We start from the raw sequence: 16,670 nt of genomic DNA on the forward strand, positions 1-16,670 counted from the left end.
TCACTCAGTTACCTTTGGTGGAGGCTGAGCTGGAGGGTCGCTTGAGCCCACTGAGGCCCTGGAGAGGGATGTCTCCACCTTCCAAGACGCTTTTATAAATCTGCCTCTCGTTCTCCAAGCTACCGAGGTCCCCAGGAGCCCCATCCGATTCCCTCTTCACTGCGTGGAAGTTGGAAGAATATATACTAAGAACAATGTAGTTTTAAAGGAAAGAGGGAAGAGGGGGAAAAAAAAGAACATACGTTAGTACTTTTATCATTTTTCTAAAATGCACATTTCCAGCTGAGGATAAGAAACACACTTGCTGGCTAATGAAGCACCGTCCTTTCTAAAGAACATTCTCATTTAGACATGGAGCTGGGTAGATCAGGCGGGCCCAGGGGTGCCCTTAAATGCCCCGGAATCGTTTCCACACAGCAAATGTGCCCTGACTGAGATGATGACTGCACTTGTGCTTTCAAAGAATAACTGAGAAACCCTGCTGGGGGAGGGAGGGCAGGAGATGAGACTAGGAGGGGGGAGGGGGGAGGGGGGAGGGCAGGGGGTGCCCAGGGGCTGCACACAAGACAGGGCAGTCAAAGGCATAAGGAGTGTTGTAGACCGCTCTGCCTGATTTCAGGAATTGTATCTCTACCCCTTGTGGCTAAGAGGAGAGACGACCTTTGGAGTGCCAGCTGCAGGAGACAAAGCCTGTCTCTGGTAGCAAATGCTGCCTCAGTTCCTCTCCCTGCCCCCAGAGCTTGGTTGCAAGTCAATGATGGGTAAGACCCCTCGCAGCGGGGGGCAACCTAAGCCAGACTCGATCACTTGGGAGGCCTTCATGGAAGGACTGGGGGGGGGGGCTGCAACAAAGAGGGAGCAATGGACTCTTGTGTCCTCACCCCCCCCCCCACGGCTTTGACATAGCTCGATGTCCCCATGTTCTCTGGGAGAAGCGCTTCCTGGCTCTAACCCCCTTAAGCCTGAATACCTGTTGGGGAGAGGTGCAGCTCCTTGCCTTGCTAGAGTGTGTCCTGGGAAAAATGTGGCACCGCAAAGACTTCCTGATAAACCTGTGAAATCTGCTCTGCTAAGAGCGCTTTCATTCATATAATAAGGGTCCGAGAGGAAATGAGTATGTCTCCCAAAGTTTTTGCAACCCCCTTACCTGACAGACACTGACTCAGATTTCTTTGTAATGTTATCTACTGTTTGATCCTTGTTGCCCTGTATTCCTGTTTATTACGACCCAATAAAAGGCTATGGAGAAAGAGGCTCCGGGTCTTTTTCTCCTAGGAGAAACTGGCCACTGCTGGCCTTTGTCTCCCGTGAGAAACTGGCCACAGCCCACACCTCCATCCCCAAACAGATCTCGTCTTGTCTCGGCCATATTTACTCATTCACACGTGTCTGTGGCACCGGGGGGACTCGAGAAAGAAGTCGCCCCCACAAGGGGAGCCTCCAACATGTTACCAGCCAGTGTTGGCGACTTCAAGTCCATCACTTGGATTATTTTTCTGGGCTACTTTTCTTTGGCTGATGGAGCATTAAAATCAATCATGCAAAGAGGAAGCCCAGCTGTCCCGAGTCTCAGGAAAATCAGCCACCAAGTAGAGAAGGAACCTGGGATTCTCTGTGCTATTATTACGCTGGCCACATTTTGCACCCGCTTCTTTTTTATATTCAGAACATGACACGTATATCCTTATTTCACTAATCTACCTTTCATTTGTTTTTATCTTGTTGAAGTTCCAGGTATTTTTGCAAGTTACCACAAATCCTTTTTGGAATGAGGTGGGGCACAAAAAAATTAAGAGCATGTATTCAGTGAACCCCTCCCTCCCCCTAACCCGTCTTCTGTGCCCTCACACAGGCCACCCTGACTCCGGGACACACACTCACTCAGACGGGGGAGGGGCTCTTCCCCGCCTAAGCACTCAGGCTCCTGTGAGGCTGCTTCTCAATGCTACTGAATTCAGTTTGCTGGTGTCAATATGGATTTCTCAGCTCCAAAGATGTGAACAGCTTGATGGAATTTCCTCGTCCCCATATTTTATCATGAATATTATCAAGTGCATAGAAACGTGTAAGGAGTTACAACAGAGAACTCCCACATGTTCCCCCACCCCGTTCTACCAGGCACGCCGGGCCGCGTCTGCTCTATCGCAGATCTGCCCATCTCCTTCCCTCCACCCATCAATCACGAAGGGACTATTTTTACAGCTCATGCAGCCTCTGGGGCCCCATGGGCACAGATAACATGGCAACAGCAACTCTACGCACCACCAGGTTGGGTGGCCTATGTGGGGAGCACTGTGCTCAGTGCCTGATGATCATGGTCTCTCTAACCCTCACAAGCACGCCTACTTTTTCCGTTTTCAGAGGAGGAGCCCCTCTGAGAGACTGGCACCCTGGTCAACGCAGGCCCCGCGGCGCAGCTGCAACCTGAGCCACGGCTCGGAGTGCTACCCGCAGTGGACTCTCGGCTGCCGCTTCACCAGAACATATCCCGTAGCTGTGGAGGCTCGCGCAGCGCAGCGCAGCGCAGCACACGGGGCCTGAGAACACTCCAGCTCCACATATATCAGAACCCGTCCCCAGTGGATGTCTGGGACAAGCGGCCGCAGAACCCAGGAGTTGGAAACAGAAAAACAGATGAAGACTAACAGGCAGTGTCTCCACCTCAGGGAAGTGAGGTTTGCCTGGACCACACGGCTGGTTTTAAGGGCTTCGCATGCCTGACGTCAGGGGATTACCTAGGCGGCCAGGTTCCCCTGGTCCCTCCCCCTTCTCTCAGGCCTGGGTCAGAGGACCAGATGCTTCCCCCTTTCCTCGGCCCAGACAGAAGATCATTACTGGGAGCCTAAGGGAGAAGAAAACCAACCCCCAAAGATGAGAACGTAAAAGCAGGCGGATGAAGTGAGTCTACAGAGCCGCCTCCAGGGTGCCACCCAGAGAGGAGAAACCTCCGGGATGGCCAGGAGGGGGCGTCTCCCTCTCCAGGCTGTGCCCTGATTTTTAAGAGCCCACTTGACTATAGGGTCTACGAGGACACTCAGTAAATATTTGTTGAATGAAAGGTCACATTTTCTGAAAGCAAACTGGCACACATTATCTGATTAAGGATGTGTTTTGATTTGTGGAATTATGTATTTAGAAATTTCTCCACACATATAAGAACTGTATCATGTTTACTGAGGGCTCCGAGCTCCTGAGGTCAGTGGCCACAGTCATCAGAACAGCGGGGAGACGAGGACTGCAGGCACGCGGGGTGGCCCAGACCCAGGCTGGCCGTCCTTCCTGGTGTCCAGGCCCCTGCCTCGGTGGCCTATTCCTACCTCTAGAGACAAAAAGCCTTGACTCTGCCAGGCTTGGGGGCCAGACCTAAGGACAAGGCCTGCCACCCATACAGATTTGGGCTCTCCTGCTTCTGCCTGCAGGGCCATTCACAGATGTCCCCAGTTCTGACTGACAAAAGCCATCAATTCTAGTTAGAAGGCTGGAGGACCCCTAATGGTGACTTGCAAGGCTGTGGCACTCCACAGCAACTTAAATAAATGTAAGCTCATCTAAACTGGCTTTCACTAAGAACTTCCTAATTAAAAGTAAATCCGCCTCTTCCCTAAACCTCCCTTCCACAGTCCACCCTCTTCTTTTTGGTTGCATTTTCTGGTCTTGTCCTTCAGCTTGATCCCATGTTTCTCCTTTTTGTACATCCCAGCCGCAAAAAGATCCACACGTGGAAGTGTTTTAGTCTTCCAACCAACGGCTGTGGTGACTGAGGGCAATTTTGTGAGGAGGGAGTCTCCAAAGCCCTGGTTTGGGGCGACCACACCTCGCTCACACCGAGTGACTCTGCCGGGGGCTTCTATCCTGCTGTCCTTTCAACTACCTCAGCCTCGGGCAGGACATCCAGCTTGTCTGCCCTGGCTCCTCCTGACTTCTCGGCCATAACACGGTCGCTGATCTCACCTCCTCTCCCTCCTCAGCTGTCAGAACTCACCCACCCACCCCCACCAGTCCCCTCCACCGCCACTTTCTGGCTTTATTCCACCCATTATCACCATTTTTTTCCTGCTTCCCCACCAGAACGACAAACCAGCCCTCAGGAAACCTCTCAGATTGGATTTGCCATGGCTAATTGTTTTCTTTCTGATACCAAAGCCAACATGCTTTTTCCAGATGTGGGACACTGCAACTTGTTTAAAAACAATATCTAAAAGGTCTGGTACAGTGTTTGTTTGACAATAAGTGTATCCTTTTCATCAGCTCTCCTAATCAGAAAGGCAGACATCATTTGTGCACTGCACCAAAGGGGGAAACTGAGGACCAGAGTGGAGAAGGCATTTGTCATTGATCACAGAGCTGTTGGGTGTTTGCTGTGTTCAAATAGATCTGAGAGGATGAGAAAAGTGGCCTCAGGCCCACTTGAGAGAGACACTGATTACTTACCAAAACAAGTCAAGTTCAGAAGCTCGGCTCTCAGCAGCTCTGGCTGAGGAAGAGCAAGCCAGGAGGGGACAGGGAAGAGAACTTACCCCCCGGCCAAGACGCAGAGCTGGCTGTGGAGTTTCAAGGGGATTCAACAAAAACACACTCACTCGAAGAATAAAGTGAGAGAACAGAGCAATCATTTTAGGGCCAGTTGTGCTGACTGAAGGCTCTGGAAGAGGCGGACAGGGTATTGGCAGCTGGGATCCCAGCCAGACTCCAACAAGGAATGCGGGTCAGCCGAGGCAAAGCTGCTCCTTTTAAAGACTGGGAAACAGTCGGTTTCTCTCAGCCTCGACTCCCTTCATCTGCAAAACCACTAGGTGTGGGGAGACTGTCCTAAATGTTCACCTTCCGATCTGTTGTCTATGGAGACCTTTCTGCTGGGCTCTAGACACACATTCAGCCGCCTCTGGGCAGCTCCACTTCAGTGTTCTTTAGGCATCTTGAACCCGACACAACCCAAACCAAACCCAGCCCTGTTCCTCTACCTCCCATCTCCCAAGCCAGAAGGCCCAGAAAATCAACTCCCTTCTCCCCTCTCCTTGCTCCCCAAATGTAGTCAGTCACCAAGTCCTGCTTACCCCCTGTCCTCGACACAGCTCACCTTAACCCTTCCTTCCTTCCTCTACCTCCCGGTCACCACCTCACCCGCTCACCCACACCTCTGCAGTGAGCACTCCGTCATGCCCCCAGTCTCCAGCCCTGCTTCCCGCCAAACCACTGCCAGAGACAGTTCTAGAAACCATCTTACCACGTCATTCCATGGCTCATTTTATTCATTTAACAAACATTTATTGAGCGCCTACTACATGTCAAACACGCTCCTGGGTGGAGAATCAACAAGGAACAAACCAGACAAAGGAATTCCAGCATCATGGAATTCACTGTTCAAAACCATTTGGTGTTTTCAGGAAGAAACTAAGAAGTAACTGTGGCTATGGGTGGGGGCGGGGGGCAGGGGTGCTCTAGGCAATCCAGAGAGTGCAGCTTCATCCTCTAGCTTTTTGTACTACGTGGAAAAAAAATGTACCTTTTCTACTTGTAATATCATGTTGTTACTATTCACTTTTTATTTGCTGCTCCTCAATAAAGCCCACCTTTCCTCCTCCACAAAACAGAGGTACTCATTCCCCCTGGGGTCCCACCATTGCTGGTGCTGCACTGGATTCTGATTGTTATTTGCAAGTTGGTCTCCCCACTACATTCAAATTTTTCCCTTGAAGGCAGACAATTTATCTGATCAATCTTTTTCCGTGATTGGTGCCTAGCCCTGTTGTTTAGTAAATATTAGTAGAATAAACGATTCCATAAAATTAAATGCCTACATGCACATAGATTTATGACATAGTTTTAAGCCTTGGGAAGTTTCTAATGTTTCATCAAGTTCTTCAAGTAATGAGTTGTGTTTTGAGCTTCAGTTAGATTAAGGGGAAAAGTGTTTTTTTTCTAGCGTATCATTACCACTTAGGAAAATAGCAGCTCTTGAGTGCCACCTGCCGGCCATAGAGTAAAGCTCTTTGTTTAGTCAAAGAATGTATTAGTGCTGATCAATACTGAGCAATGATGAAAATGAGTAGGCTGCACTATTGATTTACAGGCCTGGTTAACTCTACAGAAGTAACACATTGAACATACACTGTGATCACAACTATAAAAATGTATTATTTGAGAGGAAGGACTGGTAGTTATATTAAGACATTAGGACAAAGGGTGAATTTCTTCCTTGCTGTTCCCACATTCTTTTAATAGTCACTCACAACTCCCCTTTCTTAAGTCCTTGGGTTATGTCAAATCTCGCCAATGTTCTTTTTAATAGTTCATTTCTGTCCGAATGAAAGGGGCCAGATTCAGTCCACAAGTTGCCTGCCTGGGTGCTGAGCTAGTTGGATTCTAGTTCATTAGACCTATAGATGCCTTCATTTATCCAGCAAACATTATCACGCGCTTCCCGATGTGCCGGGCACTGTACTTAAGCTGGCTCCTTACTGATTCCAAATACATAAAAACCTTACTCATTCGAACAAACTGGGAGAAAACCAAGCTCAAATTACTGATAAATCCCCAAGTGGTAGAATAGCGGGAGGAAAAAATATCTCCTCTATTCCTGTCAAATATTTCACGTGAGCCAGGCTAAGGCTGAAAAAACAGAGGTCTTTGGGACCTGTTTCAACTGCATAAACAAGAGTGCTTGGTTAATTAAAACATCGAATACCTTTATGTACACGAATACTCAGTCTGACAGCAATTTGCTCTTTTTATGCCTTAGTCCCCTTCTATCCTGCCAACGATGGCACAAATAGTTGCCTAAATCGCCTTTTTTTTTTTCAGTCACTCCAAAGACAATAAATTGCAGCCTGCTTTGCGTTAATTTATTACCCAATTTTGAATCAGTACGGTGCAGATGAGCGCATACTGCCAACACCAGTCCCCTGCCGGAGAAGTTCGTGGGGGCCAGTCTGATAGGATTAGGACGGTTCTCTCACACACCTGCTGGGGGGCCTTGGGCATTGCACTGCCTGCTTCCTCAGCCCTCCAGTAAGGATTAAAAATAACACCTGCTCCTGGAATGCGGAGGAGACTAAATGAGGTAAAGTGCTAAGCATAGGGCCTGGCACCCAGTACATGCTGAATAAATCATTAAAGTCACCACTTCATTTGAGACCTCTGTGCCTGACTCTGACAGCCCACGGGCACTGCTTTCTTTGCTTTTAATCCGTATAGTCTGCTTCAATCACTTGCCACTTTGCCTTCTTATTTACTAGCATTCATATTGTGTGTGTATGTTTTACGCCCCCACCCAAACTATTAAAGGACTATTTCTTATGTTCTTATTATAATACCTAGCATAGTGCCCCAGATCTAGCAGAACTGAGGAATTCAATGAGCTGGCCACCTGCAGCCGGTGCATTTTTTGTCCTGGGCATTTCAGGGAGATGGGGGTGAGGAGGTAGAGGGGAGAGACCAGGAAACAGGGCTAACTTGATACAATCCTGGAAATGTCAGGCATTGGGCAGTCAGAACCGAAGACATGTCAAGCTTTGTCACTGACAAACAGGTGACCTCAAGGACCAGGGAGAGTTTGCTTGGAGCCTTGGCCTTGAAGAAGTCCTTTATCTACCGACAGCCGAAGGTCATCTGGTGGGCTTCACCCCTGACAGCACATCTCTGGGAGCTTAGAAGGCCTGTGACCGGTCACCCTTGGAGCTGAGGGCATAGTTCGGCTAGCTCTTTAACACAGAGCAAGCCTCAGAACCCACAGTGGAGGGAGAAGGGGACAGTCCTGATGCTACAGCTGAACTCCGGCTCCGTTGCACTGGCGGCCCGATCACCAGTCCCACCGTGAGTGCGGACACTCTGCACTCGACCTTCTCCAGATGGAGCTGTCCTTTCCAATAGGAAGCTGTGCCCCTAGCCACTGTCCCAACACATCATCTCGACTGCATCTGATACTCTGAGGTACATTAATCAAAATAATTAATATAGATATTTATAGAAGAAATACTCACAGAATAGATCTGGTTAGAAATTTGGTCACTATCCTAAAAGGGTTAAGGTGTTTTCCCAGTGAATTGACTTTCCAACGAAACTACTCTCGCAAAATGCCCAAGTGACCATCAAGTTTGCCACCAATGTGCATCAACTCAGCACCAGATCAAGTCAGGCTTCCATCTGAGCAGGTGAATTTTGCTCACTGTGGATTTGCTGAACCCAAATGGAGCGCCTCCATTTGGGTAATAGTTGCGCCTCCCTTCCTGCCACACTGTGAAGAACAAGCCACAGATCTGATGGCGGTAAGATGAGGAGCTGCTCCAATCACAGCAAACTCCCAGATCTGCGGGGTGGGCCAGGCACGATGGGAACACAGTCCTTGCCCTGCCCTCAGAAGTTTATGATATATTAGCAGTTATAAAAACGCAGCAACATAATTCAGGGACACAGCAAAAGTCAGTGTCACAAGAGGTATTAACATGAGACTGGGCACAGACAGGCTCAGTGAGGGTCTTCTTGGACAAGCTAAAATGCTTATCATTCACTGTGTGTGCAGGGCAGGGCAGGGCAGGGCAGGCAGCACCGAACCACTCTCAGCGGCGACAGCAGCTGTGTGGCAAAGTTCTGAGACAAAGAACCTGGTAGAGGAGGCAGGGGGGTTAGCGGGTAGTCTGGGGGATGGTGCGGAGGAAAGGATGCAGGAGGGTTTGGGGAAGGTTGCCCCATGAAGACATGAGTGAGGTGTGCACACACCACCCAGGGGGAATCCTACGACCTGGCATGGGGAAATAAAGCCACACCTCTGAGAATCAGACCAGCGAGCCCCCCTCGGCCCCTCCTGTCCCTGTGACAGGCCCTTATACATTCACACACCTCCTCCCCATAAGAATCAGCAAATGAGGTAAACTTTGATCCTAAACTCTGGCTGATACACTCATGTTCTAAAGGTAAAGATGACAACTCAGGGAAATGTGTCAAAATTAACATGGAACATCACAAAATTAATTTGGAAGAGGAGAAAACGGAAGAAGAAAATCGAAGACCAGAATTGAATTGCAACTTATCACCAAACCATGCGCCATCCAAAGCCACTACGCTCTTCAAATGCAACGCACTTGGGCCCAACACACGGGCTCCTTCCCATTTCTGACATTTCACACACTCAGTCATGTAAACAAAGCGGCCACTTACTATCCAGGAGGCTCTGCAGAAATTTCCGGAGTGGGGCTGACTGCTGAGCTCTGTAAATGTCAAAAAAAAAAAAGAGAGAGAGAGAGAGAATGTGATTTATTTTGACTCAGATGTTTCAAGCCAAGGGGAAAGAGAGAAGCCCCTTCCCTTTGCTAACTTAGACAGGGACCCCTGGGAGAAGGGGACCCCTGAGAGAAGGGGCTCGGTGCTGGTGAGGGGTGCTGTCTTTTCCTTGGGAGGAAGCTTTCTGGGCAAGGGGTGTTCTCGTTGTCTCTGGTCTTTTGCCCCCAGCGGCTGCAGCCAAGGTTCTCTGAGTGGGTTGGGAGATGGCCTCCAGGATCGCTTGTACTTTCAGCCACAGGCCCAGCGTGTGGAGGTGCCCAGCGGGCGGAGGGGCCCACCGTTGGGCTGGCACGCATCAGTGGCATGGACAGCACACGCTACACCAGTGCACCCCAACCTTCAGACACCCTTGCCAACCCACCAGACTCCTTCATGCACCCCAGATGCCACATCCAGAGAGAGCCACCCCAAACTTCAGGTACAGAATACCCTGGGTTTGGACCACTTGTTTGCCCCTGCAGGTGTAGAAGTGTGAAAAGGGGGAGAAATGCAGTTTTACAAAAGCTATTAATGACCATCTCAGCCTCAGTGGGGAACATTTCATAAGATTACATGCCACTATGCAAAAGGAAGAAAACAACTGAGAACTACATGCAGAGAAAAAGCAACATAATTGTGTAGCTTAGGGATTCTGTTGTCTCACAGAGAAAAATGCAAAGCGTTCGACATACGTGCATTTAAAAATATGGTGGTTGGATAAATCAGTGAAAAAGTTAACTTTTAAAGATATTCCTATCTCTGATAATGAGCATTACGAGGAAGACAAAGTATCCAGAGGAGAGAAATTTGAAGCAAGGAGAGAAAGAGAAACACCAAGAACAAGAAAAGAGAGAAAGGGAAGGGGGAGGTGGCAGGAGAGAGGTGGCCTTCCTGGGGGCTCAGCCACCGGCCCCCCTCCTGCTGGGTCCTGTCCTTTCCCAGGGCACCTCTGCCTCAGGAGCACAGCTCCCTCTGCTCCCCATTACTCCTCAGAGGAGGCGCCCCTCCCACTTCCACATTCATCCATCCAGCCCGTCGCCTGCCTGGGGTCTCCTGCCTACCCTCTCTTCCTGAATCTGACCTTTGACACCTGCCCCACTCTGGGTGGATGATGCCCAGGGCTCCGCGTTGACAAACTTTTGCACGCCCCTGCCTGCCTTCCACCACCAGGTGTCGATCAGTGCTGTACTCCTGGGGTTCCCCTAGTTCCTCACCACATACTCCAGCTCCCATCCGCACTCACCCGGCAACCTCCAAAGTTTTCTGAAACCTCTCGGTTATCGAACGCATTGACCTTTCCTCAGAGTCTACTTTTGGGGCCTCTCTGGCGGCCGGGTCGTTTTCCCCCTCTCTTCTCACCCCACCACTAATTTCCCCCCACATCTCAGAACTGTTCTCTGCCTGACCCTCCCCGTGTCCTCCGCTCCTTCATCAGCACCCCTCAGTAGTTGCTGGTCTTTCATCCATTCGCTCAACCTTTCCCCTGGGTCCAGCGTCTTCATTCCCCGCAGGATGCCAGCCACCACTTCTCCTCTGGAGACTCTGATGGGCTTTGTAAGCCCCTGCCTCTCCCACGAGACCCAGTCCTACGTGTCCAACTGTCTACCAGATGTTCCCTATGTGATACACAGCCAACTCCTCAAAAATAAGTGACCTAAAACCAAATCCTTCATCTCACGTCTGCACTGACTTTTCTCCCCGTCCTTCTTCTGTGACATGCAGTGCGTCCCCATTGTTCCAGCTGCCTGGAGTTGCTTTTTCCTCCACCCCATTCGTTGTTTTTCACACCAATCAATTCGCCTGTTCCCTGCTATTTCCTCTGCTCTCACACCCCCCTCGTGCTGTGCTGCGGAGGGTGGGCTCTCACCCACTACCCGCCTCCTGTCCTCTCAGCAGCCCCCACCTGGATGGCCTCCCTCCGATTCAGCATTTCTAAGTGCTGACACTACTCTTCCTGAAATACATCTGAATTAAATCACTGGTCTCTGGGCAACATCGATCATTTCCTTAACTGTCTTTTCTGAGTCTCTGTAATCCAGGGTTGACCCTGTCTCCCAAACCTGCGCCCCCACTGTTCCATTACAGCTGAATTCTACTCCCTTCCTTGCACGCATCCTCAACATGTTCACGTCTGTGCTCCTCACCAAACCTCCAGTGGGCACCGCTACTCTCACCTGCACCTGTGTTCCACCCTCTGGGATCTCAGCTAGCGCTCTTCCAGTCTGCTCTGGCTTCCCATAAGACTTCCCTCCCTCCCTTCTGGCACTCAGAGCCCCTCCCACGCACTCAGCTCTTAGCAGGCAGGTACTGCTGAGTGCTGCTGGCACTCTTGTTTAGGACTGTGACTCAGCTGTCATGCTCCTGGAGGCAAAGCCCATTTTTCTGGTGCTGAATTAGAACTTCCGTTAGTGTATCTCATATGTATTAGGGACTAAGGGGCAGCAGGTAACTGAACAAATGGGAAGATGATTCATTTATGCATCGAACTCTTTGTGCCCCTCTTGCCCGGGGGAAGGAGGCCACGAACTGGAAGCCATCTCTGCGACCCTCAGGGAATCACAGTGAGGTCGCTTCTCTAGTGGCCATCCATCCTCATGGGTGTTACAGAACCACTCATTATCTGGACTGCTTTCAGTCCCGTCCTACCCCAACTCACTTTAGGACACACCTGCAACCAAAGCTGTCAACTCAAGAACTAACTCAGACCTTCAACCTCACACTGGCTCCACCCTGCCCGGGCACAGCCCCCTGCCCCTGACTGAGACATCTGTGTCTCAGCTGCTTGCACTGTGGCTCAAATGTGCCTCCTCACGGTTCTGAAGGGAGCCGGGCCTAACGCTCGCCCCTGGTGTCCTCATTCTTCACTGACTCTGGCTTCTGAAGCCCAACTCCCCCAACCTGTTAGTGGTTCCCTGGCCTCTATTCCAGGCTCCCACATTCCCAGTGCTGCTGTAACCCCTGCTTTCCTTATCCTGGCCCTGAGTTACATCTGGCATTCACATGACTTTTGGTACCCAAGTGACTCCCGCTGGTGGTCTGACCCTCCTCCCTTGTCTTAGTTCTGAAGTTGACCAGGATCCACTCACAATCCCCACTTTTCCTGTTGCAGTCTGGGGGTCTCCCTGGACTCTTTAGCAGTGTCTGCATTCCTTTGTATTTTCTGTAAAGACCCCCTTTTCCTTGTAAGGGCCTCTCTTGTTTTTCCAGGGAGCCCTAGGAGCAGTTCTGCAAGCACTGGGCTGTTTTTCTTCCCCCTGGGAACCCGTTTACCTTGGACTTGCTCTCTTTCTGACCTAGCCCTTAATAAACCACATTTTGACATAGCGCCATTTAAAAACATCAGTGCCGGTCAAGTTTCAAATGCTTGTTTGTGGCCGGGCGGTCTGGCCTCCGGGGTGCATGTTTTCATTGAGAACTTTCTGACCTTTTACATCACAAATACAATGCTCTGACAATGTTGAGCACATAAGAGGCACTCAGCGCACACTGCCACACTTTTACAACGACCTCTGGGGCTGCCACAATGACGACGGCCAGACGGTGGCTCCCTGAAAATTCAGAGAAGGCGTTCCCAGGCGAAAGAAGGGAAGTTAGAGGGTCGCCCCTGAAAGCAGAGGAAGACGGGGGAGCCGTTTCAATCACCAGCCACCCAGGAATATGTAAAAAAAAAACAAACAAAAAACCTTTAAGGAAGATGCCAAGCTCAAAAGAAATGGAAGCAAAAATGAAGGAGGGGAAAGAAAGGAATGCAAAGCGGGGGTCAGGAGGCCATGCAGCTTTAAGGAAACCAGCGTGAACTCCTCACCTTCCCTACAGAGAACACTGCGGAGCTGAGGACACAGAACAGAGCTGGGAAAGGGGCTGGTGGTGGCACGAGAAAAACTCAGAAATACCTGTGACAGCTCTGCACTGGGTGTTTTAGTAAGCGTCTCCACTTTTTCTAAATCTGCCTCTAAGTCTGTTTGGCAGAGGTCGAGATCTTTTTCTAGGTTAGTCTGGTTCAAGAAAGAAAAGATGGGAAAGAATGTTTTAGTTTGGAGGAAAGGCAGAGAGAATGGCAGGTTAAGTTTGAAAAATGCACTCTTTAGCGTTAGTGTAATAAGGCAGAGAGGGTATGGTCAGAACGCAAGAGCTCACTGTAAATTACGCAAAGCCATGAGGACAGAGAAGGCAGCATTAGGCACAGAAAATCTACACCCTGAAGTGACCTGGCCTTCAAAACTCTATCCTACTTCCTAAAGAGAACTATAAATTCAACCAAAACCTACCTTCCAGGAAGTACCTATTTTCTCTCTTTTCAGAATAGGGTGACTGCGACAAATACTACATGTCAGAAGAATACGTCATTGTTCAGAAAAAAAAAAAAAAAAAAAGAAGCAAACCTCTAACCATTAGTACAAGTCTTAGAGATTGTTAAATAATCACCAAGCCAAAAAAAAACGTTATCGATTTAAAATAAAAGTGATTTAAGAAAGTAAAAGAAAACCCCAGACACACTCCCTCTACCAGGCTAGAGAACACACACACGGCCCACGGAGGCGCGGCATTACCTTTCTATCCTCTCTAGGAAGGATAGAGCAGTCTCCAGGAGTATAATCCCATATCTTTTTGGGAGGCTGATGGGAAGCAGAGGAGGAAATGAAGAAATGAGCATAAAGACATAAAGACAAACACGGAGACTGGCTCAAACCAAGAGGGGCACACGGGGGCGGGGGGCGGGCGCTGCCAACACGGAGAGGGGGACCCAGAGCGACGGGGTGGGCCCTGGCGGGGACGCTCGTTTCTACAACTGTCTCCAGAGTAAATCTTTGTTGGAGTCCAAATATTGAAAACTTAAACGAAGACACAAAGAAAAATAAATAAATAAAAACGGTAACACCAATTTACACTGAAACAGAAACTTTAAAATTCCTTATTGTTCCTTCTGAACTGGATTGACACCGAGATCCCCCATTTTTGAAATCTTCTCCACCGCCAACTCCATGCTTTGTTAGTAAGTGTGCGAATCTGGAGATCTGGCCGAGGGCCGGTGAACTGACCTGCACGCGCTGTCCGTGCTTTGTGGCAACGATACCCACACACACACACACAACAACGGGTGTTGAATTTTTGTGCTGTGTATCTAGATGATTTTTTAAATCTTTCACTGTTTACTAGACTTTGTTAACATGTTAATGGCAGAGCCATGCCTTCTATATGCCTCAGAGAACAGAGTTTATACGATGAATTTAAAGAGCGAACTGTAAGATTATCTTTGCTTTCTCCTTTAACTCTTCAAGGTAGAATTGGGTGCATTCCCACAACAGAAAGCTGCCCGAATTGCTGTAAGTTTCGTGAGGGAGGGGTTCAAAGAGTAGGACACTTGGAAGTTACAAGCCAGTTCTAACTCTCCTCTTCCCCTCCATCTTTCACTGCCTATTTAGACTTGAAATTTCTTAGACAGTGACCTCAGAGGCGATAGGATCATTAACAGCTCCTGGAATTTTGTGAAAATTTCATTATAACCAACTACAGAAGTGTTCTAATTGGTTTACATTGTGACATTTTGCCCTGAGCTTGCATATAAAAATCATATCAATTTCTGTACAAGTTAGAGGGGGAAAAAAGGGGAAAAAAAGGGCTAACACTCAGGCTGTTTGTAATAAATTTGCAAATGAAAAGCAATCTGATTTCAAGAAGCATTCACCGCTGACAGCACCAGGCCAGTGATGTGACTTCTGTGTCTGTAAAGTGCTATTAACAATCATCACTCTTCTTTACGAACTTTGTACACGTCACAGATGGTTCATATGGGGAAGCAGACATTCTAAGGCCGCTGATGGCATCCCTACTCATTTCTTTACTGGAGAAAAGAGAGACAGTGCTTACAAATTAAATTGGTTTTAAATAACCTTCCCCAAAATGGTCACTGGCATCTTGAATGATTTGATACTCTACAACAACCTATTAGAGCTAAAAGGTATTACAGTCAGGATCTTGCTGAAATTTCAGCATGTTCAGGTGGCGTTCAGTGAAAGGGCTAAGGAAGCATGGAGTCTGGAGTGAATGTCTAGTGTCTAAGTTCTGGCAGGCTTTCCTCTCTCAGGGGAACGGGGTCCTGCATTGGTAGGGAATAAAAAGTAGAAAAGATGATCCACAGGCTTTGGTAGGAGTTTTGATTTCACTCTGCTTCTGAATGACTGAAAACATTCTAAAACAACTTTCATAGTTTATGCCACTTTTTATTTATGTCTCTTACTCTTTTATGGCCCGCAGTGCCTGGGGCAGGAGAGAAGTTGAAAGAAGAAAAATTTTCTCCCTACCTCACTTTCTCACCAAATGCCGGGAGTAATGTCCAGTCCTTCCACTTGGTTCCACTAGGTCACAAGCCCACCCCTCGAAGGCCTTAGACTGTAGGGAACCATTCACTGCAACACTACACTGTCCCTCAGGATAGACATTAAGCTATTTTGGTAAGTCTTCAAAAGCATTATCTTTTATTACTTGAAAAGACCGACAGAGAGGAGGGTGAGAGGTGGAGGAGGCCTAGATATGGTGGCAGAAGAGGGTCTGACTTTGAGTGGTGGGAACACAGTGCAATGCACCAATCTAGTACCACAGAAATGTGTGTCTGAAACTCATTTGACCCTATAGTAACTAATGTCATCTCAGTAAATTTAATAAAAATGTCAAAGACTATAAAAGACCTACACAAAAAAGTAGCAGTCCCATTTAAGAAGGACTCTAAGGTTTATGCCAGCAATATTCATGCCTTTAAAATAAGGGACATTTTTGGAAAAGCAGCTCTTTAAATCATTAAGAGGCAGTTAGAACAATAGGGTAGGGATACAAATCCCGACGAGGCCCCAGTGTCCAGATGGACTGTGTTCCCAACATGTGTGTGGACTGGCTGTGTGGTGATCAGACGGGTTTCCAGTAGGAACAGTATTAATTTGCTAAGCTCTTCACTGAACCTGTTTAATGTATGTTAATGTTTAATGTATGAAATACTGTCTATTGCTGACAAAAATAGATTTGCAATGCCAGATTTAGTAAAACAAACCAATCACAATTGATTAGAAAAAAACTGTGTCATAATGTTTCCTGAAAGCTAATATTTAAGATAGAACTGATTTAGTTACTTGGCCAACAAGGACACAGCTAGAAACTGTGGATTCCGGATGGGACTTGAAAAATCAGTGGCACAAACTCTTGCTTATACATAATTTAAAGCTAATAGCTTTTGTTCTCCTCATGGAAATTTAGAATTATTATATATACCAATCATGGTTTTTTGAGGGGAAGCGGGGAGGAACTATATATCAAAAGATTTTTCTGAGATATTTGAACAGGTTTTAAGAAAAAGAAGAAAAGGAGAAGGGTTAGAATACTATTAAATATTTGCATGTGGAAAAGACTGCCTGAGGTAGACCCCA

At 48.2% G+C, this 16,670-nt stretch overlaps 1 protein-coding gene across 49 annotated transcripts in view; it reads right to left on the bottom strand.

Annotated features, from left to right (window-relative positions):
- Positions 1-16,670, bottom strand: part of SORBS1 (sorbin and SH3 domain containing 1) — a 224,942-nt gene that overhangs the window by 40,648 nt on the left and 167,624 nt on the right. For 31 of the 49 annotated variants that reach the window (XM_053662484.1, XM_053662536.1, XM_053662483.1 and 28 more), the window contains 4 exons: positions 13,806-13,871; positions 13,149-13,250; positions 9,154-9,203; positions 13-185 (listed from right to left, as the gene is read on the bottom strand). In XM_053662484.1, coding sequence (XP_053518459.1) covers positions 13-185; positions 9,154-9,203; positions 13,149-13,250; positions 13,806-13,871 — 391 coding nt within the window. The remainder of the gene's footprint in view (positions 1-12; positions 186-9,153; positions 9,204-13,148; positions 13,251-13,805; positions 13,872-16,670) is intronic. The other 18 variants (XM_053662502.1, XM_053662524.1, XM_053662528.1 and 15 more) reach the window with 2 other exon arrangements.

The sequence above is a fragment of the Artibeus jamaicensis genome, unplaced genomic scaffold (genome assembly GCF_021234435.1).
Source record: "Artibeus jamaicensis isolate MK-2021 breed Jamaican fruit bat unplaced genomic scaffold, CSHL_Jam_final contig_252, whole genome shotgun sequence".
Lineage (NCBI taxonomy): Eukaryota > Metazoa > Chordata > Mammalia > Chiroptera > Phyllostomidae > Artibeus > Artibeus jamaicensis.